The sequence below is a fragment of the Pectinophora gossypiella genome, chromosome 26 (genome assembly GCF_024362695.1).
Source record: "Pectinophora gossypiella chromosome 26, ilPecGoss1.1, whole genome shotgun sequence".
Taxonomy (NCBI): domain Eukaryota; kingdom Metazoa; phylum Arthropoda; class Insecta; order Lepidoptera; family Gelechiidae; genus Pectinophora; species Pectinophora gossypiella.
In genome coordinates, this window is record NC_065429.1 from 3,055,505 (window position 1) to 3,082,527 (window position 27,023).

General features: G+C 39.4%; 3 protein-coding genes across 4 annotated transcripts in view; 2 read left to right on the forward strand and 1 right to left on the reverse strand.

Moving 5' to 3' along the window:
• LOC126378393 (uncharacterized) overlaps positions 1-27,023 on the forward strand; it is a 263,924-nt gene that overhangs the window by 200,373 nt on the left and 36,528 nt on the right. The gene's annotated exons all lie outside the window — the stretch shown is intronic.
• LOC126378478 (aldo-keto reductase AKR2E4-like) overlaps positions 1-27,023 on the forward strand; it is a 117,818-nt gene that overhangs the window by 45,485 nt on the left and 45,310 nt on the right. The window lies entirely within an intron of this gene.
• Positions 754-24,591, reverse strand: LOC126378438 (F-box/LRR-repeat protein 20-like). The gene is made up of 13 exons (XM_050026801.1): positions 24,403-24,591; positions 22,616-22,729; positions 20,981-21,064; positions 19,898-20,005; positions 18,058-18,155; positions 16,956-17,022; positions 16,518-16,620; positions 15,730-15,815; positions 15,009-15,191; positions 13,241-13,342; positions 12,348-12,435; positions 10,944-11,068; positions 754-9,997 (listed from the first exon to the last, which is right to left on the reverse strand). The coding sequence occupies exons 1-13, from the start codon at positions 24,430-24,432 to the stop codon at positions 9,890-9,892; spliced, it is 1,296 nt and encodes a 431-aa protein (XP_049882758.1). The 5' UTR covers positions 24,433-24,591; the 3' UTR covers positions 754-9,889.

Sequence of the window (27,023 nt, forward strand, 5' to 3'; positions counted from 1 at the left end):
CGTGATTTTATGTATGCCTTCATCTAATCATTTTACCCCCTATGGGGACGTAGGGCTCGAATAACAGATTTCTACTCCTCGCGAGCCTCTGTTGGATCCTCCTTGGGGTGTAACGGGGGCTCGCATGGCTACTGCTTTGTAGTAGTGCGAAGCTCCTGAATCTCTTCATCCTCGTAGCTGTATGGTACTTACAGCGGCCACACCCTGGAAACCACGGTACTCCGTGGGCTAAACCTAATGAACATTAGTGTATAGCTAGATGGTCGTCTCCCCAAATCGTACCCAAGTCTGTGTCGGTATGGCAGGCGAGCACCGACGATAGGCAAACGCTTCCGGCTGCCATAGCGACACAGGAGGGCTCTGCAACGCGCCTTAAAGGGCGCATGTTGTATAAGGATAGTAGTTATTCTTTTGCTCCCGTGACCTGGAGCTTGCTCCCGTGACCTGGAGCTTGTTCCCGTGACCTGGAGCTTGCTCCCATGACATGTAGCTTGCTCCCATGACATGTAGCTTGCTCCCGTGACCTGGGGCTTGCTCCCGTGACCTGGAGCTTGCTCCCTTGACCTGGAGCTTGCTCCCATGACCTGGAGCTTGTTCCCGTGACCTGGAGCTTGTTCCCGTGACCTGGAGCTTGCTCCCATGACATGTAGCTTGCTCCCATGACATATATGTAGTTAAATAAAAGCCTCATTTTTTTCATCATTTTTTTTATTTGATGACCTTGTTACATGGAAAAGTCCATTTAAAGAATGTACATTTATGTTTATTTTAAATGTTATTAAATGTCTATGTACAAAATTAGTAGTAAGCTTACTTGCAAAAACAGTTGCTCATTTTTTATTTCTAATATCGGATATCTTTTATAAACATTTGACGCGCAACATTGAGCAACGTGATGCATTCCACTGCATCATGAAAAACAACCCAATCGCACCAATCAGAAGCGCTGACGTAATGCCATATCGTGATATCCGCGCCCTGTGATTGGTTGAAAATCTGCCATGGCACGCTACATGATTTTTGATAGCCAATCAAAGTTAACGTTGACTAAAGTTGCGTAATGTTGCGAATCATCTGATTTTATCAATGTCTTAAACTAAACATTACTTTTCGGGACAATTTCTTTCAGTTTTATATTTGAAAATATTATTCAGTTATTATTTTATGAATCTTGTTTTTCATTTTCAATATTCCTCATAAGACTTCATATCAAAAGTGGATTCAAACTCTGCTCACTCCAATACGAAGCAAATGTATGTGTTTAAAAGAAACATCCCGAAAAACGACCTAAAAGAATGCAGTACTGAAATTAAAACAGTCACTTATATAATGGTCCCGATTCCCGCAGACACCTAATTTTACTTTAAGTTATACCCGTCATTTTCTTATCCACCGAAAAGGAAAGGGACGGATCATTGACAGCTCTCAATTTTAGGAAGAATGAGTGAATGAATGAATAACCCGGGCGAATCAAAAAGGTATCTCGCTGGTATGCAAACCGTTTGACGTGTGCTATCAACATAATTCTGTCGGGTTATTGGCCAATGTGAAATTTTTAGATTTGTGCTTAAAATTGACTTGTGTTCCATAAATTTTATGCTTATCGATTACCCGTCCCTTTCCTTTTCGGCGGATAAGAAAATGACAGATATAACTTAAAGTAAAATTAGATGGTGTTTACAGGAATTAGCACCAATATCACGATAAATACATTGATGAGAACAGTTCATAATAAATAAACATAAAATTTTGTAGTACGACATTAAGGTCGGAAGGAGGTATTTTCCAGGCTACGTTCACTAGAAGCAGTATAGATGGCGTTGTACAGCTTTAACGAGATAATTAATGATTTTCTCATTACAAATAACGGATACAAATTACCAAAATACAATGTAATGGCAGAAGCTAGATAGGTACAGTCATGAGCAATATAATGTACCCACTTTAGGACTCTGTCGCACTAACATATTTGACATTTAGTGAGACTTACAGTTCAATTTGTCAATAAAGTAAATGTGACATGGTACCAAAGTGTATACATATTAATGCTCGTGACCGTACCTATAAAAATAATTGTTGCTTGATATTTGGATCACGTTATGTATATAATTACGTTGCTACCTATATTGCTCGTCTTTATTTTGATCATTATAATAATGTATTACAGTAAATAGTTTTATATGTGCTTCTGACATTAAATTACATTTTTGAACAATTATGTACATCAGCAATGAGAAAATAGGTAATTATCACGTTAAAAGTGAACAACGCCATCTATCGTGTGTTTGGGGAACGTCAATTGGAAAATCCCTCATTGATGACGACCTTTTTGAGTGCTCTAGTCAGAATTTTATGTTTATTTATTATTATGTTTTAATTATTTTAAAACACCCCGCATTTTTAACAGTTACTAGTCTTTCTAACATTACCTTACTCACAGGCACAAATTGATACAAATTTTTAACTCCCGAAAATCTCATTCCAATTCATGTGAAACGGATAATCGTATTATTTTTCCAATGCGTATTATTATCTTCTATCGTGTGGGTTGTGAGGTGGAGTTCCACCCCTCTACGTTTAAAGTATCAACCCTGGTGTCAAGGTTACTATTGAGCCGCCAAAGGCCCCTGACACGGCTCATGTAACGACTACTTACTTACATCAGTAAGTAACAACCGGGACCAACTGCTTAAATTGCCTTGCGAAACACGGATCATCTTACTTTCGGACAATCTGGTATTCTTATAAAATGTTTGTTGTTTTAAAGCTTCCTCCGTAAAAACCTTGTTACGAATCTTTACCATTTTATAACAAAATATTTTGACTACTTGAGGACTACTCACTGGAGGCGAGCATATCATACTGCCAGTAAAGTAATGCCGTCATGCCTTACTGGAGTAAAAACGAGATAAGGTTAAGGCGCCGTCTCAGAATACCGATTTCGAGCCGAGTTCCTGAAGATCGCCTCAGCTGAGGGCCGACTCAAGAGGTTCGACTTAACATCATAGAAAAACTGGTGTACATGAACATTTTGTACTGAAAAAAGAAGTTAATGGCCCCGATTCCTGCAGACACCGCCTAATTTTACTTTAAGTTATACCCGTCATTTTCTTATCCGTCGAAAAGGAAAGGGACGGATGATTGTCTACAAGTTAATTTTAAAACGAATGAATAACCCGGGCCAATAAAATAGGCATCTCCCTTGACGTGCTGTCTACTTAACTCTGTCAGGTTATTAGCCGATGTAAAATTTTTAGACGGTTGTTTTATTTTTCTGCTTAAAATTGCCTGTCGATTACCCGTCCCTTTCTTTTTCAACGGATAAGAAAATGACAGGCATAACTTAAAATAAAATTGAATGGCGTCTGCAGGAATTAGCACCAATATCATGGTATAAAAAGACCAGGTATGCTCAATCCTATGACAAGCCGCCATTGCTAGCCCATTGATGACGTAAGTGACATTCAATTGGTATCTCCAACATTCCAAGGACGTAAATTTTATTATTGAAAATTAATTACGGACTAATGAATTTAATTACTATTCTTTGTCACATATATAAAAATCATTAAAATTGTACGTATACCTAAAAACTACTAAAAGTTCAAAATTTCCTTGCAAAGTAAATAAAAAACATGGGTAATTTATTTTTTACGAATTGGCAACACAGGGTCGGATGACGTCAGCTGGGCTAACCTTGAAATGCTAGCTGTCAGTTTTGAGCATACCTGCTCTTCTTATACAATGGTTAATACAATGTACTTAGAACTACTTGTATATTTCATTTACCTACCCTTGATAACGCGCTGTATGATATAAAACCCACTACTTAGTGAAGTTGTTTTTAATTTTTAATTATAAAATTTATTTAAAAAGAGAATGTGATGGTTGGCCAATTAATTGTTCATTATAATTTATTAAAACTATTAAATGCACATCCGCATGTCAATTAAAAGCGTTTTCCCATAAACCAACGTAAATAAATTAATTAAGTTATCGAATTCTGATAAATGATAACATATATCGTTAACCATTCAAGCCTGTGTCACAACCCGGATAATCCGTACAAAAATCTCATTTTAACCACGTGCCGCGTAAGGCGATTCGCACACTAACCTACATCAAGCTGTATGTTGCGTGTCGACGCACCTACGCACGTGTTTGCGGGAGCGCAGATCTACATCAACGTGCGGTTTTTATACGCACTCACGCGCGTAGAGGCGTTATGTAGATTAACGCACGGCGGCTCTCATTTCATTCAAATATAAACATAACATAAACTGTCTATATACGTCCCACTGCTGGGCACAGGCCTCCCCTCAATCAACCGGAGGGGGTATGGAGCATACTCTACCACGCTGCTCCAATGCGGGTTGGTGGAGGTGTTTTTACGGCTAATAGCCGGGACCAACGGCTTAACGTGCCCTCCGAAGCACGGAATCATCTTAGTTTTTCGGACAATCCAAAGTGATTTTGACAATGTCCCCATCGGAAATCGAACCCGGACCTCCAGATCGTGAGCCTAACACTCTAACCACTAGACCACGGAGGCTGTCATTCAAAGCCGTTCCAAAATCACGCGCGGCACTGCGGGATTCGGTGTGCCGTACCTTGCGTCTCGCCCCGCACTAACGCGCGGGGTGCATGTTTTTCCGCTTGTATGCGCTTGCTTTATTTATGTACTTGCTTTAAACTTTAAATTTTCGTTTTTACTTTTCTCTGTAAGTATAACAAGTTTTGTAACTTACTAATTTTTATGGCTATATAACCAAAAGCAATGTAACATTGTCAGTGGAGGGGCGAAGTCTCTATCACAAGTATTCTAATAACTTAAAAGAGACTTCAACCGCTATGTGTTAATTATTTTGGTAAATAAAGCATTTTTCATTTCATTTTCATTTTTTCATGCGCGTGATCCACACGAACGCGCGTGGATGCATTTTCTGTGTGTTAGACCGTGCGTGTTTTCTATACAAATGGAGATACAAGAAACGGAAGAACACGCATCCACGCGCTACGCTGCATCATGCGGGGCAGTGTGAGAATCGCCTAAGTGAGCGAGACTGCAATTCCTTACACCTTAGCATCTTACGGTCATTTAAGACTAAAGTAAGACCCAGAGGGGGTGAGGTCAGCGCCCAATAAGAACTGGTGCGGGGCAGGGAGTTACCGTACCGTTACTACAGGGTGTTAGTGACATCGCAACGAATACTCAGTGGGATGATTCTGACCATGATTCTGAGTTAATGTGTACAGTCATGAGCAATAATGTACACACTTTAGGACTCTGTCGCACTAACATATTTGACATGTGCACTGTGAGTGTAGCCTTTTTGTACATTTTGTGCTTTTGAGACAGTAATGGTTAACTGCTGATTTTGTTATTATGCGTAGTGTAATGTGCATTAGTGCAAACCTTTTTGTTTTTTTTTTCAATTTCCTATCTGCGAGGAACTATAATTGGCTTTCTGTGTTTACCATAAGTTGCTACTAAATTAATTATAGCTGTTGTTTCTCCGAACATTAAATAAATAAATAAATCAATTTAGTGAGACTTACAGTTCAATTTGACAAAAAAGTTAATGTGACATGGTACCAAAGTGTATACATATTAATGCTCGTGACCGTACAAGGGTACAAGTAACCATACAAGTAGGTATGGTTCAGACCATGTTTCTGAGTGAAATTTCCTGTCGGAAAATTCATGTACATTTTTAATTTTTTTTAATTATTTTTAGTTACGGAAAATTCCACTTGATATCAACTCAGAATCATGGTCTGAATCATCCCTCAAATTTTTCGTTACGATGTTACTAACATCTTGTATATGAAATCGCTTTCAATAAATCCAGTCGAACTCAAATTTTAGAACTGTAAGCTGGTCTTCCCCACATTCACCGTCATCTAAAAAAAGCAATATTGCTATTTGACATTTGCGTATGTAAAACCCACATTCCCGAGAAATGCGTTTCGGTAACGTTTACTGGGCTGGTTTTCCCTTCGGGTTAGAAAGTCAGACAGGCAGTGGCTTCTGTAAAAACCGGACCTGTCAAATCTTCAGGTTAAGTAAGCGGACCCGGTGAAGAACAGGATAACGCTAGGGAGAAGAAGCATATAAAAGTACTTGTTTTATTTAGCTTCGAAGATCGTGATAGGGCTCTGTTTGTGTGTTTTCGAATTCATGTTTGGATAACAAATGATTATCACGTACTCAGCGGTAAAGGAAAACAGCGTGTGGAAACCCACATTCCCGAGTAATGCATTTTCGGAGGTAACCTAACCTGTATTGGGGTGGTTTTCCCATCGTGGGTTGGAAGGTCAGACAGGCAGTCACATAAGTGTGGAAAGTCAACAAAATATCAAATAGCAATGTTGCTTTATTAGATGAATTGCGTCAATATGGCCTTTGTAACCCCTAGCAGGGTTAACATGTGTGATTAAATACATTTTGTCGAAATCGCTAAGTTAGTTTTATTTCCCTAACACGCGTGGCACGTGATTTTGTTCGTATTTTGTCAGAACGACACGAATTATTTGGGTTCACATATTGGCACCAATCGACAAAACGACATAATTATATCGTCAGAATCGATAAAATGACCGTGACAAAATTTTATCACATCGCGCATGTTACCTCTACTGGTCACAGTTATGTCATTTACAAACTGTAAAATACAAGAATATTTTATTTTCAGTAAAGTATCTTAAAGCTGAATACGTTATAACGAATCCGTTTATACAATATTGCAATTATTTAAAACTAGTGTTAATGACATTTATATTTGAATAGTATAGTGTATTCATTGACTATCAACGACTTCATACATTTGCGTAAGACGCTACGGACAAAATTTTATCACGACTTATTAGTTAATATAGCTATAGGCGCCGATTCCTGCAAACACCTCCTAACTTTATTTTAAGTTACACCAGTCATTTTGTTTTTTCTTTCGGATTATTTAATTCTGTCGGATTATTTACCAATATAACATTTTTGGAGGGTTTTTTTTCAATCAAATATAAATTATTAAACACAACAACAAAAAAAATCTTCAAAAAAAAAGTGGGTTTTATAATACCCTTCCAAAATTGCATATTGGCCAATAACCCGACCAAAATTAAGTTGACAGCACACGTCGAAAGGGTTGCATGTCAACGAGATGCCTGTTTTAGTCGCCAATAGGCTAGTTTCCAACTAGTCAAATCAGTTACTTTTTACTAAACGTCAAAACACGAAATTACTATGGAATTTGTATGAAAAAGCACTCTGTGACGTCATAGAAAAACGTGACAAAATGTCGGACTTATTATTACGTTTTTCTTGATTAAAATTCATAAATAAGTTTAATAGAAAAAAGAAAATGTTTTTCGTTAGTTTTAGATGTGTCTTTATTTAGTAATCAGAATTTCATAATTTATCTTGAACCTAGTACACGACCCTATTGTCAATCATCCGTCCCTTTCCTTTTCGGCGGATAAGAAAATGACAGGTATTACTTAAATAAACTTCGATAGTGGGTACTGGAATCACCGCCATAGTTAACTTTAAATGTATATGAACACATACGACGTGGTGACGTAGGATTTTTTAATAGATAATAGTACTTTTTAAGTAGGCTGATTAACGTTAATACCTTTGCTTTTGTTTAGTTAACCGTACATTCGTAGGACACCTTACCCTAGTGATGACTAGTGATGACCACAGTTTATATTAAATTTTCTTTATTATAAACGGCATTTAGGAAAGACAATTTGGTTAAACAGACTACCTGCCTTTAGAATAGAATAGAAATGTTTTATTACGACCATGTGTTCGTACGTGGTGATTTAACATGCCTTAATTCTAAACCTTATCGGCTTCACAAGAAGATATATTATTTGTTCGTTTGTTCTTGCGTTCTAGCGTATGAGAACAGGACAGAAAGATAAAAATACAGTCTAGTGTGAAAGAGACAGACCAGGAAAATGCACTATTCCGACAGCTGCCCTACGCACCAAGCTATCAACACAAAAGGGACATGTTTAAAAAGAATAATAGCCAAGCCAAATCAACTTCTCATTAAAAAAAAACTTTTTTTGAAACAAGAATATTCAAGAGGTCACATGAAGGTAAAAAAAAACACGATTATTGCTAAAATAACACCATAACACCATCCGGCTAATTTGAGAGCTAATTAAGACGAAATCTCGAAATGGTTTTAGAATTAGCGTAACTTTTTTTTCCCTTACATAACGAATTACGTAAGATGTAATAAGATATTTTAGTGTTCGAAAAACTACCCAGTAATGTTAAAATCTTTCAAATGGAAAATGGCGCCGATTTGGGCAACCACCAACTTAAGTTTTTAATTTGACAGGACGAGAAATAGCTCCATCTCTTTCTTGTACTTATTGTAAGTGAAGGACAGCATTAGTTTAAGAGTTTGTTAGTTTGTGTGTTACTTTGCGTTTTCCCAAGGGGAAAATCAAAAACGAACTCTTTATACGTTCTGTGTCAAAGTTTGCACAAAGAGCATAAAATGATGACACGTGACATCACAACATCAGTTTAATCACACGATGTGATGTGTCAAAACGTGATTATGCTCTTAAATTAAAACACGCTTTTAATCAACACAGTACAAATTTTACAATCTGTATCCAAAGAAAAAAAAACGTTTATTTTTGGAATATCACATTTTTTATTCTACTTTATTTAATACATAGCATTAAAAATTCAAAGTCAAATTCGTGATTTACTTAATGGGAAAATAAACAGAAACTTTTTTCCCAATTAATAATAATTACGTCACCGTAACGTATCTACGTTTAAATAGACGTTGAAATACGTAACGTAAGCTCACGACTATAACCCAATTGGGGTAGTCAGAGGTACATTCATCGCAAGATGAACTAAGTACCCACACCTCACCGAGCTTTCTGTTCTAACGTGATAGGTGGTGAGCCGTATCTTCGTCTATAATGGTCGAGCTGTGTTAGTGAAAACTGCGCTTAAGATTATATTAATAACTCATTGGTATTTTAGTACAACAACACACATAGCTGGCGATGAGTGGGTGTATACAGGCTGTTAGTGACACCGTAACGAATACTGAGAGGGATGATTCAGACCATGATTCTGAGTCAATATCAAGTGGAATTCCCTGTCGGAAACGTCGAGAAAATTTTTGTATTTTTTAAATAATTTTCCGTTGTATACTTTTGCGACGGAAAATTCCACTTTATATTAACTCAGAATAGCGCTGAATCAACCCTCTCAGTATTCGTTACGATGTCACTAACACCCTGTATACTATACACCTACACCTCTGCCTACCCCGCCAGGTTTACAGGCGTGATGTTATGTTATGTTGTTACTACATCGCTTGATCATCATCGATTAGTAAATACAACAACTTTTTCAACTTCACTGGTATGGAACTCATGAACAGACAGATTTTTATGATCTTCAATATAACAACTAACAGAATTATTCTTAAAATTTCGGTATTCTTTTTAATTAAAATTATTTTTGCATACAATTTGTAAATACGGTATTACTTACAAATTGTAACAAAAAATAATTTTAATTAAAACACATAATAACGGGTTCTTACCGCGTTTAAAGTAGGGATATGAGACTCCCGATAACGCGGTAAGAACCCGTTATTATGTGCTTTAATTATGATAATAACCGCGTAAACTTAAAACAATCTATAAAAAATAATTTTATTAAAAAAAAATTAACTTAGACGTAGTCACTTGAATTTTTTTTTATGATATCGACTTACAATTTTGCGGTTTTCACTTTGTCTGCGGCCCCCTATCGGTCGTTGGGAACTTCAAACGTACGGAATCCATGCTTAATTGTATAAATGTACGGTGAGGTATGTCCCCACTAACTCTGGTTTCATATAATGTTGCAGCACCTGCAGTAGCGCGGCCTCGCGCCCCCGCCCGTCACAGGAGGAGTCACCGGCGCGAAGTATGCGTGCACCTTTATGTTGGGCAGGTGGTTCTGTTGGCAACATTGTTCACAGTCGGTAACGCCAATGGCCAAGTACCCATGGTATAAGAAAACCAGGTATGCTCAAAAGTGACAGCTATCATTTTGCGGTTAGCCCAGCTGACGTCATCCCACCCTGTGTTGCCATTTTGTAAAAAATAAATTACCCACGACCAATGTTTTTACATTTACTTTGCAAGGAAATTTTGAACTTTAGTAAAAAAATTACTTACAGTTTTAATTTTTTTTTATTACATGACAAGTAATAGTAATTAAATACATAAGTCAGTAATTCGCTTAATTTTCAATAATAAAATTTACGTCCTTGCAATGATGGAGAAATTACTGAAAGTTAAAAATTTCCTTGCAAAGTAAATATAAAAACATTGGTCGTGGGTAATTTATTTTTTACAAAATGGCAACGCAGGGCGGGATGACGTCAGCTGGGCTAACCTTGGAATGTTAGCTGTCACTTTTGAGCATACCTGTAGGCTCTGCACGGTAACCGCGCCGCGCGCTGCGCGAATTATATCGAGGCCTTCGACCAATAGCCGTTTGACGTCCAACTACGTAGATAGCATTCATATCGTATATTGGTTTCGACCAATATAATTCGCGCCGCGCGCGGTGCAGTTGTCATGCAGACACGGTTGGTCTTCTTATACCATGAGTAACGCCACAATTTCTCATCAACAGGGCTTCTTCTTCTTTGCGAGTCGATGGCGATCGATACTAAATTTTTGCTGACCAATAATTGGCCACGCTTACGGCATTGTCAGTGGCTTCGTAAAGGTCTTTAATAGTGCAGGTGTTAGGACACTTAGGACAGCACAAAAGGTGAGCCATAGTTTGTGGTGATACTCCACACTCGCAATCATCGCAACCATCAACCAGATATCCCCACCTGCAGAGATTATCCTTGCAGCGGCCTTGCAGTTATGTATGATCATGCACTCACTCTAAGTTTCCTAATGGCATTTCTGGTGACCAGCTGGCAGTCGTACAGCTCGATCAACTGCAGGTTGTGACACGATATTAGATGTTCCAGCGCCCCGTCGGTGACTAGAGGGCAGTTGTCCAGACCTGGAGGAAAACAATGACAATCAGAATCATTTATTCAACGTAATTATTACATTAAGTAGTAGGCTGAGCTGTAGGCCATCTACGGGGTCCACAGGTGGCGGATAGTGGAACGGCCATCAGATATGATGGTTAGCTGCGAATATAAAAATAAGCAGTCCCCGACCAAACAGCGACAAGATTAGCAGAACGTAATGGGTAGCTCACTGGGACGGGCTAACGTATAAAATGCTACTTAGGTTCTATGACGATCTTGTGACGTAGCTTTGACGCAAAAGCGCACCCCTGATACCGGGCAGCAGCGGTAGCAGTACTGGTTGGAGGTTGAGGAAATGGATTCTGGTAGGGCTCTAGCTAGAACATCACCGATTGAGAAATTGGTCGGTGTACTGCGGAACGGAAGGCGATTGGGGCAACCACCAATCTACACGCCCTATCTATGGAGTATTGAAGGCGATTACTCCACCGACAAGAGCGCAGCTCTTAAATAAAGAGAATTATTACGTTGGAGCAGCGTTGGCGATTACGCTCAATACCCCCTCCGGTTGATTGAAGGGAGGCCTGAAGTTGATCGGGGTAAACCTAGCCTTTGGATAAAAGACAAAAAAATAAAAATAAAAACATATAAAAGCGGGTAAGCGTCATAATCTTTGTTACATTCTAACACACACATTCTATTCATCATCATCAGCCCATTAACTTCCCCACTGCTGGGGCATGGATGGATAGAGAGATCGGGCCTTAAACCATCACGCGGGCCCAGTGCGGATTGATGGTTATTAACGACTGCTAGTGCAGCCGGGACCAACGGCTTAACGTGCCTTCCGAAGCACGGAGGAGCTCGAGATGAAAACTTTTTTTTGTGGTCACCCATCCTATGACCGGCCTTTGCGAAAGTTGCTTAACTTCGACAATCGCAGACCGAGCGCGTTTACCGCTGCGCCACCAGCTCCTCGGTCATTGTACTCATTCCATTTCTCTTTTGTTTTCTATTTTGTTTTTTCCTGTTTGTGCAATAAAGTATTTGTTATGTTACATAATTCGTAATTCAAATTCCAAAATAAGTTTATTTTTGATCATATGAGAGTGACTTTTATTTCTAAAATAAAATCTGGAAAAACCCACTTTTATAAACTTTCATTTTGGTATGCGCCTGCGCGTATATACGCCTAGAAGCCAGTATCTGTGAGAAACTTCGAAGAGACTGAAAAACTGCCTCCAAGTGGCTCTGCCCACACCATAGGGGAGTCATAAGCGTGATTTTATGTATGTAGGTACTTACCGAGCACTGTGAGATGCTCCGCGGCACAAGGCGACATGGATAGCTGTTTGATTCCGTAGTCTGTGATCAGCTCGCAATGTGACAGGGTCTGCAAACAATGACGAGATTATAGTACCACAGTTGACAAGTAGGGAATGCAATCCCGACTCGAGATTCCAAATTCGAGATTGATATTTCCGATCCCGCGGGATCTCGAATTCGCAAGTTGTATGAAAAAATAATTTTAATTAAAAAAAAAATACCGTTAGTAATAATTCTGCTGGTTGTTACATCGAAGATCATAAAAATCTGACTGTTCTTGAGTTTCACACCAGTGAAGTTGAAAAAAGTTGTTGTATTTACTAATCAAGCGATATACTAACAACATAACATAGCATCACGCCTGTGAACCTAGAAGGGTAGGCAGAGGTGTATAGTATACAGGGTGTTAGTGACATCGTAACGACTACTGAGAGGGATGATTCAGCTCATTATTCCGAGTTAGATGAGATTAGAGTAGCATAGTTGACAAGTAGGGAATGCAATCCCGACTCGAGATTCCAAATTCGAGATCCCGATTGGAAATATCAATCTCGTGAGATGCCGAAATTTTCGAAGTTCGAGAACGATATGTGTCAAATTAACAGTAATTGTCAATCCTCCGTCCCTTTCCTTTTCGGAGGATAATAAAATGACGGGTATAATTTAAAATAAAATTAGGAGGTGTCTGCAGGAATCGGGGCCATTATTAAAAAAAATATATTTTTTTAATTCCAAAAATGTAAATCGCTCATTTTTAACGGATTTTATGACAGAGGGCAAGATAACGACAGTTTTAACGTGACTTAATGTAAATTTGCCGCTTATGGCATTAACCACTTGTCCGGACAAATGGGTATTCGTCAACAACTCACCAGTTTCTCAAGTCGAGGGCACCCCATGGCGAGGTGTACTAATGTAGCATCAGTGATCAGAACGCATTCTTCTAAGTCCATCCGCTCCAACAACCTGCAGCTCTGGAAGTAAACATATAATAATAAGTTTTTTATTTTCTAAAATAACACAAACGAAAAGCTACAATAGTGGTTGATCGATCATACAGAGTTTTGATACAGATAGTGATTCTCTGTCCCCCAAACTAGGAAAACATGTATTTTGGGGGGTCAGCGAGTCCAGAAAGTTCTAGCGCTAAGGTACAGACCAAGGCTTATTATAATAATTATAAAATATTGCAGCATACGCAGTAAGAAACGGTAATTTTGATATGTTTAGTCTATGTGTTATTACTATTACTGTGTAGTGTGTGTGAGTGTATGTGTATGTGTGTGTGTATGTGTGTGTGCGTGTGCGTGTGCGTGTGTGTATTATATTTATTTGATTCCAAACGAAATCGCTGACAACATTAATACAAAGGCATAAGCTCACGACTATATCTCGACGACCACCGTGGTCCAGAGGTTGAGCGCTGGGCTCACGATCCGGAAGTCCCGGGTTCGATTCCCGGTGGGGACATATCACAAAAATTACTTTGTGATCCCTAGTTTGGTTAGGACATTACTGGCTGGTCACCAGATTGTCCAAAGTAAGACGATCCGTGCGTCGGAAGCCACGTTAAGCCGTTGGTCCCGGTTACTATTTACTGATGTAAGTATGTAGTCGTTACATGAGCCATGTCAGGGCCCTTTGGCGGCTCAATAGTAACCCTAACACCAGGGTTGATGAGGTTTGTACTCCACCTCACAACCCACACGATAGAAGAAGACGATTATATCCCAATTGGACCAGAGGTGGTAGTCCCCCCCCCCACTCTGCGTCACCTGTGCGACCGCCTGTTAGGTTGTGTACAAGAGACTGCCTTGTTTATACCGGACCAGAGGTCGCAGTGAGTCGTCGTCGTCACCCGCGCAAGCGCCTGGAAGTCTTGTCTACAAGAGACCGTCTTGTTTATACCGGACCAGAGGTTGTAGTGAGTATCCTGAGTATCCACCCCCCCGGTCACCCCCGCGCAAGCGCCTGTTAGGTTGTGTACAAGAGACTGCCTTGTTTATACCGGACCAGAGGTCGCAGTGAGTCGTCGTCGTCACCCGCGCAAGCGCCTGGAAGTCTTGTCTACAAGAGACCGTCATGTTTATACCGGACCAGAGGTCGCAGTGAGTCGTCGTCGTCACCCGCGCAAGCGCCTGGAAGTCTTGTCTACAAGAGACCGTCATGTTTATACCGGACCAGAGGTCGCAGTGAGTCGTCGTCGTCACCCGCGCAAGCGCCTGGAAGTCTTGTCTACAAGAGACCGTCTTGTTTATACCGGACCAGAGGTTGTAGTGAGTATCCTGAGTATCCCCCCCCACCCCCGGTCACCCCCGCGCAAGCGCCTGTTAGGTTGTGTACAATAGACCGCCTTGATTATACCGGACCAGAGGTCGTAGCGAGTCCCCTTCCCCCTCCCCACCCTGTCACCCGCGCAAGCGCCTGTAAGTCTGTGTACAAGTGACAGCCTCGTTTATACCGGACCACAGAAGTGCCCTCACCCGCGCGAGCGCCTGGAAGTCTGTGTATAAGTCACTGCTTTGTTTATACCGGACCAGAGGTCGTAGAGAGTCCTTCCCCGTGTCATCCGCGCAAGCGCCTGTAAGTCTGTGTACCAGTGATAGCCTTGTTTATGCTAGACCAAAGAGGTGCCCTCACCCGCGCCAGCGCCTGGAAGCCGATGTCGGTGAGCTGGCCGCACTGCGCCAGCTCCAGCGTCACCAGGTCGGGGCAGCGCGCCGCCAGCGCGGCCAGCGCCGCGTCCGTGAGCTGCGCGCAGCCAGACACGCACAGCCGCCGCATGCCGCCGCCAAGCATGCATATCGACTCGTCCGTCAAACTCTGCAACATATCACATAGCATCCCGTCAAATTCAAATTCAATTCAAATTCAAATAATTTATTTTCAGACCATAAGTAGTGCAAGTGCCATGATCTCATCAGTCAACCCGTGATCATGGCACTTGCAACGGTGTCGAAATATCGGGAGTCTCATATCCCTACTTTAAACGCGGTAAGAACCCGTTATTGGTGCTAATTCCTGTAAATACGGGTAATCGACAAGCATAACATTTATGGAACACACGTCAATTTTAAGAACAAATCTAAAACAACCGTCTAAAAATTTTACATCCGTCAATAACCCGACACAGGTAAGTAGACAGCACGTCCAACGGATTGCATACCAGCGACATACCTTTTTGATTCGCCCGGATTATTCATTCATTTACTCATTCTTCCTAAAATTAAGAGCTGTGAATCATCCGTCCCTTTCCTTTTCGACGGATATGAAAATGACGGATATAACTTAAAATAAAATTAGGCGGTGTCTGCAGGAATCGGGGCCATTATGTGTTTTAATTAGTGAGAAGTCTACTTACTTCGCATCCCTGTACATTGAGAACCTCCAAATCTGGACAATGCGTAGCCAAGCACGAGACGGCGCGATCGTTCACATTCTTGCAACCTGGAAGCATATGTAACATAACCCAGTGGTCATCGAAATATACAGGGTGTTAGTGACATCGTAACGAAACATTTTGGGGACAATTCCATGATTCTGTGTTGATATCAAGTGTAATTTCCCGTCGCAGTACGAAACTGAAAATAAATAAAAAACATTAAAATTTTAATGAATTTTCCGACAGGATATTCCACTTGATATCAACTTAGAATCGTGGTCTAAATCCCCCTCAGTATTCGTTACGGTGTCACTAACACCTATACCTACGCCCAGAGTGGTCTATTTCAAAGCCGTACTAGGAGTTAAGTAAATACATATTATAATTTTAGTTTAAGTATATTGTTAGTAATTTTAAAGCGCAATGTGCATCAAAACACACCCCTTTAGGGTTAAATGATGTGTTTTATTGTTTTTAATCAATTTCAATTGTACAATAATATCTTATGTTTTTTTTTTAAAAGAACGTCTAGGGCCCTGTGCCGAGGTTTTTCTTGCAGCTTCTTTTCCCCGGCTATACAGGTTGTGAGAAGCAGTAGGTTTAGGCGGATGAGACGTTAGTTATGTAAAAATTGACGATTCAAAGTGTAACTATGTTACCTACTGAATAAATATATTTTTGAATTTGAATTTAGTTTATAAGTTTGTATAAGAATAAAATAAAAAAAAAATTGTGTATCATAGAAAGAACAAGCTGGAATAACTGACCTCTGCATATAAAACTCCTCAATTTAGGGCATCCTCTGGCGAGCGCCTCAACACCATTTTCAGTGATAGATTGACACCATGATACGTTCACGTGCGTTAGAAGCTGAAACGAAAAAAAGCCATAAAGAAAGGAGTCCAACAGTGGCGGTCCTACCAAAATATTCAGGTGGTGCGAGACCTCAAAGTGGCACCCCTCAGCCCCTTAACATACAAAATTTTTCGATTAGTTTACGGCTACAGCAATTTAACTATTTAAATCGCCGCAATCTAACCAAAATAATTCATAATTACCTAGTACTTATAGCAAATGTAATTGTTACTGGCAATAAATTTATTTTATTCTTAAATTTATTTTATTCTTATTCTTCTAACCTGATGAAGTTAGTTTGCGGCCAGGGTGGGCCAGTCTTGGTTGATTATTTTGCTTATTTTACTCACCGGACATCCATCGGACAATGCTTTTAAAGATATGTCAGTTATACTAGGACAGGAATCCAGATTTATCCTGAAAAAAATAAAATAACAGAGGTTAAAAGAGTTTGTAAGTTTGTTGGTACATACAGGGTTGGTTTGCGGGTGAAAGTCCTTTGCGCTCCCATTTGTCCGGCCAAGTAGCGGCTATATGCCTCAAATTTACTAGTGTTTATTACTATTGATAGAATACTCCAAGAACTAATGATAGATATCCCATCGATACTGTTGGTTATTTAAAACTATCGAAACTTTAAGAACTAACGTACCGATAGTATACCGACAATATATCGATAATATTATTGATAATATATCGATTATGTCGATAGTATATATATATATATATCGATAGTCAGGTCAGAAGCAATACTATCGATAGTGATAACGATAGTATATCGATAGACTTTTTACAGGTATAACTTAGATAGGCCTCTATCGATAGGCAAGACTGCAAACCATGCTACAACAAAACCAGGTTGACCAATGTATTTAATTACTATTATTTATACATACATACATAAACTCACGACCGTAATCCCTAATGGGGTGGGTAGAGCCACAAGTAATCAAAGACAACTTGCAGCCACAGTTGATACGAAGTCCAAAGATGGATATGATGAACCTTATGGTGATAAGGGATCAGCCTATCGCCCATAACATTAGTCCATCATGTCCACCACTATTATTTATCACATACATAAAAATCATTAAAACTGTAAGTAAATATTTTATTAAAAGTTCAAAATTGCCTTGCAAACTAAATTAGAAACATTGGTCGTGGGTAATTTATTTTTTACGAAATGGCAACGCAGGGTGCGATTTCGTCAGGTGGGCTAACCTTGAAATGTTAGCTGTCACTTTTGAGCATACCTGGGGCCTGTTTTATAAAACTTTCAATTGTAAATTACAACGACAATTTGATGTTCATTACGTAGTTGATATGAAACTGCAAAATATTCGTGATCACACACTCCGCAATGTACATCAAATTGTCATTGTAATTTACAATTGTAAGTTTTATTAAACAGGCCCCTGGTCGTCTATCATGACTACAACAGTGGGAGCTCACCTCTGCAGCTTGCTGCACCTCCTGCCGATAGCCTGACAAGTCTGGTCCGTCAATTTCTTACATTTGTTCAGATTTAAGTCTTCGATATTCGGGCATGACTGTTGACAAAAGTTAAAATAAAAAATATAAGTGGTCTAGTTGTTAGAGCATCAGGATCACGATCTGAAGGTCTGGGTTCGATTCCCGATTATCAAAATCACTTTCTGAGACTGTCCTTTGTTTGCTAAGGACATTGCAGGCTTGAATCACCTGATTGTCCGTAATAGCAAGATGATTCCCCATTGCTGGGCACAGGCGTCACATCAATCAACCGGAAGGGGTATGGAGTATACTCCACCACGCTGTCCACTGCGGGTTCCATGCTCCGGAGGGCACGTTAATTTTTTATTTATGTTTATTAAGAAACAAACGGTCATTTTAAAGTGTTACATTATGGTAATTAGCTTAGACCTATAGTTTCCTTAATTATAATTAACAACAATTTGGTCTGTAACTTAAATTGGTATGTCGTTCGGATACTACTTCCATTTTAATTTATCTAAGGTAGTTTCATCATCATCATCAGCCCATTAACGTCCCCACTGCTGGGACACGGGCCTTCCTTATGCATGGATAGGGAGATCGGGCCTTAAACCATCACGCGGGCCCAGTGCGGATTGATGGTTATTAACGACTGCTAAGGCAGCCGGGACCAACGGCTTAACGTGCCTTCCGAAGCACGGAGGAGCTCGAGATGAAAACTTTTTTTTGTGGTCACCCATCCTATGAGCGGCCTTTGAGAAAGTTGCTTAACTTCAACAATCGCAGACCGAGCGCGTTTACCGCTGCGCCACCGAGCTCCTCAGGTAGTTTACTCCTACTCGTGTAGGTTACTCATAAGGTAGTTTACTTAAATAAAAAATAATAATAAGAAAAATACAATAACAAACGATAAAGAACAAACAATATGGATGATTCCAAGGTCGAAGATAAATATTAAAGATGCAGATTACTGAATAAAAACAGATCAAAGATTATTGAAAAACGATTTCCCTATTCTATTAAACTACAAAAAACATAGCAATAAGTTACAAAGCAATTTCTTATCTTGACGTTGTAATTAGTTGGAATCATCCCTTTAATAAAGAGAGTTAATAAAAAAAAACAATAAAAAAGAAACATACAGACTAAATATAGACAAGTACAGACTATCCTAAAGCATTATATGGCCTTGAAGGCTTTTTTTACTCAGAGTTACAAAATATGTCAACATTTTTAAGTTTCTTATTCATGTTGTATAATTTACAAGCACATTTAATAAACATGTTTTGAGCATATGAAGTTTTAGAACGAAAGATGTAGATTCTACATTGTAGAAAGTATCCTTCTTACTGTTGGGAGCGCCGGTAATTGTAATAAAACCCCACACAAATAATTGAATGAACTGTATTACTTAGGATATTAATTAAATTACAAGATCCAAACATTGAGACGCGTTGGCTTGCTCGCGCTAGAGATGTGACTGACCATAAATGGTAGACTATTAGGTATGTCCCATACACTTACGACAACTTCGTTCACGTCTGCAGGGAACCCTAATATTAATGTTATGCAACAATGAGGGGGCATCGAACATGTCACACTAACTTTTTTGACAAATAAAACCGTAAGTCTTATTAAATGTCAAATATCATAGTGCGACAGGGTTTTAAAGTAGGTAGATTACTCACGACTGTACGTAGTCGTGACATGAGCCATGTCAGGGGTCTTTAGCGCCTCAATAATAGCCCTGACATCAAGGTTGATGGGGTTGGTAATCCACCTCACAACCTACACGACAGAAGAAGTATAATATATTCACCTGAGCCAGGGTCTTCATGGAACCATCGGCGATACTTTCGCAGCCCCGCAAGGACAGCTGCCTCAGGAACCCGCCACATCTCTGCGATATGTTTTCTATCACTGGACCCTAAAAAATAATAATAATAAACAGCCTCTGTGGTGTGATTGAGAAATTTGTCGGTGTACGGTCACGAGCATTAATATGTATACACTTTGGTACCATGTCACGTTAACTTTTTTGACAAATTGAACTGTAAGTCTCACTAAATGTTAAATATGTTAGTGCGACAGAGTCCTAAAGTGGGTACATTATATTGCTCATGACTGTACTGCGGAACGGAAGGCGATTGGGGCAACCACCGTTCTACACGCCCTATCTATGGAGTAATGGCGCTTACATCACCGACAAGAGCGCAGCTCCTAAATAAAGAGAGAGAGAGAGAGAGCCTCTGTAGTCTAGTGGTTAGAGCGTTAGGCTCACGATCTGGAGGACTGGGTTCGATTCCCGATGGGGACATTGTCGAAATTACTTTGTGAGACCGTCCTTTGTTTAGTAAAGACTTTATAGGCTTGAATCACCTGATTGTCTGAAAAAATAAGATGATTCCGTGCTTCGGAGGCCGTTAAGCCGTTGGTCCCTGTTATTAGCCGTTAAAACATCTCCACCAACCCGCGAATACTAAGGGGGAAGATTAAGACCATGATTCTGAGTTGATACCAGGTGGATTTTTCTGTCGGAAAATTCATGAAAATTTTAGTGTTTTTTAAAATTAGTTCCATACTTTTGCGACGGAAAATTCCACTTGATCAACTCATAATCATGGCCTAAATCATCCCTCAATGTTTTCGTTACGATGTCACTCTCTCTCTGTATTTAAGAGCTGCGCACTTGTCGGTGGAGTAATCGCCATTACTCCATAGATAGGGCGTGTAGAACGATGGTTGCCCCAATCGCCTTCCGTTCTGCAGTACACCGACCAATTTTTCAATCGGTGATGGTCTAGCTAGAGCTCTACCAGAATCCATTTCCTCAACCTCCAACCAGTACTGCTACCGCTGCTACGATGTCACTAACACCCTGTATTGTATATCTTATACATACCTCAACATCTCTCTGGAAATCAAAAAGGTCTATCCTCTGCCAGTTAGATCCATCCAGAGCTAATATATTCCATAGTTTTGAAACCTGAAAAAAAAACAAAATCAACACTTTATTATATTTAGTATATATGGATTATATCATAATGGCCCCGATTCCTGCAGACACCGCCTAATTTTATTTTAAGTTATACCCGTCATTTTCATATCCCTCGAAAAGGAAAGGGACGGATGATTCACAGCTCTTAATTTTAGGAAGAATGAGTAAATGAATGAATAACCCGGGCGAATCAAAAGGTACGTCGCTGGTATACAATCCGTTTGACGTGCTGTCTACTTAACTGTGTTGGGTTATTGACGGATGTAAAATTTTTAGACGGTTGGTTTAGATTTGTGCTTAAAATTGACGTGTGTTCCATAAATTTTATGCTTGTCGATTACCCGTCCCTTTCCTTTTCGGCGGATAGGAAAATGACAGATATAACTTAAAATAAAATTAGATGGTATTTACAGGAATTAGCACCATTGAGTATTTATTAATTTATGTACGTATAGTATAGAGTATTTATTATGTTAACTTTAGTTTTATGTATTTACTTTTTGTTGCACCATACCGCATCCAAGTTGTTTGTAAATGTTTATTTCCTTTTGGTGGTTGCCTGGAAGAAATTGCTCTAGAGCAATAAGGCCGCCCAAATTGTACTGTATTCATGTGTTATGTCTGATTGTTGAAATTCAGTTCTGTGCAATAAAGTATATTTGATTTGATTTGATTTAATGAGGGACTTTTCTAATCATAGAATAAAGAATAATACTACGTATAGAACGGTCTCTCTCCGCCCCGCACCATTTAGTATATAACGCGCCAACCTCACCCCCTCTGGGTACATACATACATACACATACGTCCCACTGCTGGGCACAGGCCTCCCCTCAATCGACCGGAGGGGGTATGGAGCATACTCCACCACGCTGCTCCAATGCGGGTTGGTGGCTTAACGTGCCCTCCTAAGCACGGAATCATCTTACTTTTTCGGACAATCAGATTCAAGCCTGAAAAGTCCTTACCAAACAAAGGACTCTCACAAAGTGATTTCGACAATGTCCCCATCGGGAATCGAACCCGGACCTCCAGATCGTGAGCCTAACGCTCTAACCAGACCACGGAGGCTGTTGTTTTAGTCTTAAATAAATGGCCGTAAGCCGCTAAGAAGTAAAAGAGAGAGCGCGGTCTGTCTGTCTCGCTCGCACTTACGGTTTAGGCAGCACGTGGTAAGAATGAGATTTTGGTACGAAGTGTCCGATGTGTAGCTAAAGTAAGACCCAGAGGGTGCGATCGGCCCTCGACACGAATTAGCGCGGCGCGGAGAGTGAAAAAATGCTTGTTTTTTTCCTGGCAGCCTTATCTATGTTATGACTAAAAGCGATCTCTTCAAACCTTTTTTTCGTAGAAAATTAAATTTTAAAAACTAAAACTCGACTACGGAAAAATGGCACTGTAAAAAGAATGAGACAAGAAAATATTTCTCTGAAATTCTTCCTAATAGCCGTTGTTTCATACTTATTAGTGCACCATTTTTCCGTATCACAACCCTGCGCCGTGGTCGGGTAAATATTTGTTTTTTTTTAGTCGTCTCACCTGCGCACACCGACATAGGGACACGACGTCGAGATAGGAGAGGATCCTTAGAAGCAATTCCTTTGGTAACTTCTTATTTATGTGGTTTTCATCTTCGCTCGAGAACCGAGCGATCTGAAAAAAAAGTTTTATGGTACAGTTGGCTTGGATATTGACCGGATGCCGCCTTTGACCGCCTTTCGACTGTTGCTGAATGAGTTCACGAGTCCACGACCGCTTTCTGTTCAAGACACAGCAGGGCCAGTTCTGGAGAATGTGGGTTTCCTCACAACAATTTCGTTTAACCCCTGAGCATGTGATTAGAATTCGAAAATCGTTGGTTTAGACCCGGGTTCCAAACTTGCAACATCACAATGAGAGTCAAAGGGTTTTCTAACTGGGCTACCACAGAATAATAAATACCATGTAAATATAGCATGTGTGTGTGTGTGCTTTTCATTTGATAAATAATTAATATGAATAGCATTTGAATAAGTTTAATTCCAAATTTTAGTTTACTGACATCTTCATTTTATGTTTATGCAGTTATTAGCTTAATTAAAACACATAATAACGGGTTCTTACCACATTTAAAGCAGGGATATGAGGGGAAAGAACCCGTTATTATGTGTTTTAATTATATTCATTTTAAATTTTCTTATGTGGCAGTTTGCCCTTTGGTATATCATTAAGAAAAAATATAAATAAGGTCAATTTAACATTTTTGCACACATCTTTTAAATCAATGTAGTTTTACTTTGATTTCAAAATGACGTCTGAAACGATTTCCTTTTTTTAATAAGCTACAAATGAAAATGTATAACATTGAACATTAAAAATGTGTACATTTTATTGCATTTCGAAAATGGTATAACAATTATGTCCAGTCTTTATTGTTACAAAGATGTTTGTTATTGAAATAAGGAAGTAAATAATAGGTATATTATCTATTTTGTCTCAGTGCCTGAGCTACGTGAAATGAAGTAGGTAGTATTCCTAGACACATACATAAACAGCTTATATACGTCCCACTGCTGGGCTGAGGCCTCCCCTCAATCAACTGGAGGGCGTATAAACCACATTTCTTGTACCTACCACAGGTGGCACGTACAATGATGCTAAAGGTTGAATACCATTATGTAAAAATAAAAACTGTGTTCCGAATCGTGTCCTTTCTAACATGAAGGACCATTATAACCAAATCCATTTCATTTTAAAATTTTATAACAGTGGCTGCACATTGTTTTCTGATTACTTATGGCTCTGCCCATCCCATTAGAGATAACTGGCGTGAGTTTATAGACATTTTTTTTACAAGTCAGGAGCAACAACCTAATAGCCCAATAAACTAAAGGGTCATTCAAGGCCGAAAATGCGACGTAACAGCGATAAAATAACGGTAACATCGCATTGAAGCGAGTTGACTGTCCTCGCGGGGTCAATACTCCAACACAAAGGAATAATCTGAACGCGCAACGCCACAACTAGCCCGCGCGCGAATACCACAAATTAAAAACTAAAAAATAAACAGTCCGCAAAACAAAATCGGACTCGAAAAAATACCCAATGAATAGGCACACTACGCTTGTAACAAAAAAACTTTATTTAAAAATAGAACTCTTGTTTATGTATACTTATCGTGGTATTTTATATTACAAACTATTGCATAGCTGCCTTTGCATATTTTGTTGTGATAGATAAGGTAGGAGAGAACAAAGGAAAGGGCTTCCCGTAAGCTGACGATGTCAGCTGTTTCTAATCAAAACGAAAACACAAACAAAATGACAAATTGCGATCGATTAACTTACCTCGAATTTATTCCTTCCGGAACAACTCATACTCGGATACGGCGTTACTTTAGCCACTATGTTGGTTTATATCACAGTTTCTATCCCAAAAATAGCTAATAAATGACTGAAACGCAACACGAAATGGAGGAAAACTATTTTTCGCCGACTACGAGCTTAAACGAAGCGACGGACAACGAACGAACAAAAACGTCGAACACGGATGTGCTTTATCGACACAAAATAACTAACATTTGTGAAAGAGAAAGACAGATTCTTATGAAGTAGTGTATCTTTGTTGTCTTTTCAAAGCACGTATGTTACATATTAAAAAAACGAAACGTCATCTATATTGTCCGACAATTCTAGTAACCGTTTAGAAAGATATAGTTTTTTTACATTGAGAATGCTGCGTTACAAGGATTTATAGAAAATCTTTCGTATGAATGAGCAACGATGCATTCATTTGTTTTGCTATATTTATTTACCTACCAAAGTTGTTCCTAACGAAAGTTTTTCGAGAAAAATGATGTTGCACTTGTGTTCCACACTAAACTATTTAGTGTTTGGGTTGGGCAGAACTGTAGTTGTATTACTTGTAAGTAATCAAAAACAACTTGCAGCCATTGTTAAAGTCCTAAGACCCGTAGTCGTAGCCCTATAGGAAATAATAAATTGAGGTTAAGAAAAACAATAAGCTTGCGCCGCGCGACTTCGATACTCAATTTCTTAGGAATTAATTGAATAAAACACACTAGGTAGGTATATCCACATCAGTCCAGAATTCCGTGGACTAACTAAACTTGCTCCTGCATTTATAACAATTAGTCATCTCAGTATATAAATTACTGAATAAAACAAAACATTATAAACATAAAACTTTTATTTATTTTCATACAATATTCACAAAGTCTTTGGTACAATACTACACTTCTCATCAAAAAAATCGAAACACTTCCATTTTCATTGTTTCTGTCCGAATTTAACACAAAAAAGAATTCATACGATGAAAAAAAATACATAAATGTATAGCTGGCAGTTTGGCCATTACAGTAATAAGCGAAAATTCTAAATTCAAAATTAGAATTTCATTTGTTTATCTTATAAACGAAATGAATCACTGTTTTGAGACAAATGTGTGTTTAGGGTTGGAGTACATTTAGCGTTTAAAAACTAAAAATTGGCGCCTATCCTTAAACTTTTTGTTTTTTATTTCAATACTGTGACTTTGGGACGTCTGAAAAAAGGTTTTTTTTCTAAAACGTATGGATACTTCGCCCACAGAAGCCGCCCAAGTTGTGGCATTGCTGGATTCTGGCCTTAGTCAGCGTGTTGTGGCTGCAAGACTGCATCTAAGCCTGTCATCTGTTCATAGAGTCTATAAACGTTATCGGGAGACTGGTTTGTTCACGCGCCGTTCAGGATCTGGCAGGAATCGGGTCACTTCTGAGCGAGATGATCGATTTATTGTAACAACTTCTTTAAGAAATCGACGCCTTAACGCTTTTCAACTGCAGCAGCGGCTTCGTGTTGTACGAAGGGTGGCTGTAAGTGACTCTACAATTAGAAGAAGGTTGAAGGATCGTGGACTGGTACCGCATAAGCCAGCAAATGGGCCGAAATTAACTGCAGACCATCGAAGAGCGCGCCTTAACTTTGCACGTGAGCACCTAAATTGGTCATACCTACAGTGGAGCAAAGTTCTCTTTTCTGATGAGTGTAAAATTATGCTGTATGGTAACGACGGAAGGAACAAGGTCTACAAAAGAGACGGAGAACGCTATGCACAATGCTGCATTGAAGAAAAGGTCAGCTATGGTGGCGGTTCGTGGACGGTTTGGGGAGGAATCAGCGCCGACGGTAAGACAGAGCTTGCTTTCGTGTCTGGGCCACGTCTGCCTGCACTAAACTGTCATCGGTACGTCGAAGAGTGTCTCGAGCCTCATGTGATGCCCTTTGCACATTTTATTGGCAACGGCTTCATATTCATGCACGACAATGCTAGGGCTCACACCGCGGGCGTCGTACGAGATTATCTTAACGAAGTCGATATCTCTATTATGGAATGGCCAGCAAGAAGCCCGGACATGAATCCCATTGAACATCTGTGGGATGAATTAAAGAGACGAATTCGAGCAAGAGATCCTGCCCCAGAAACACATAGCCAGCTGCAAGATGCAATCCAAGAGGAATGGGACAATATACCACAGCATGTGATCGTGACTCTCATCCGATCGATGAAGAACCGTATGGAAGCAGTAATTAGAGCTCGGGGAGGGAATACAAGTTATTAAATAAACGTTTTTTAGCTTTTTTTTTCATTTACGTGTGTTGTTTTATCCATTTCCTTTATACTCCATACGGAATAAAAATGACTCATTTAACAAAATACGAAACCTATGAAAAATTCATTTAAATTTAGAACATTAACATTAAGATTTGATAAGCTCATATTACTCACTATTAAACGACATTTAACATTTATTCCTAAATGTACACATTTTTCTGATAATCCTGACAAAACGTAAACTTGCAAGGTGTTTCGATTTTTTTGATGAGAAGTGTATTTCTAAGCTGATGAAATGAGCGACTTTTACAGGCTATGTTCCTCAAAAACAATTTGATGGCGCTGTACGGATTTT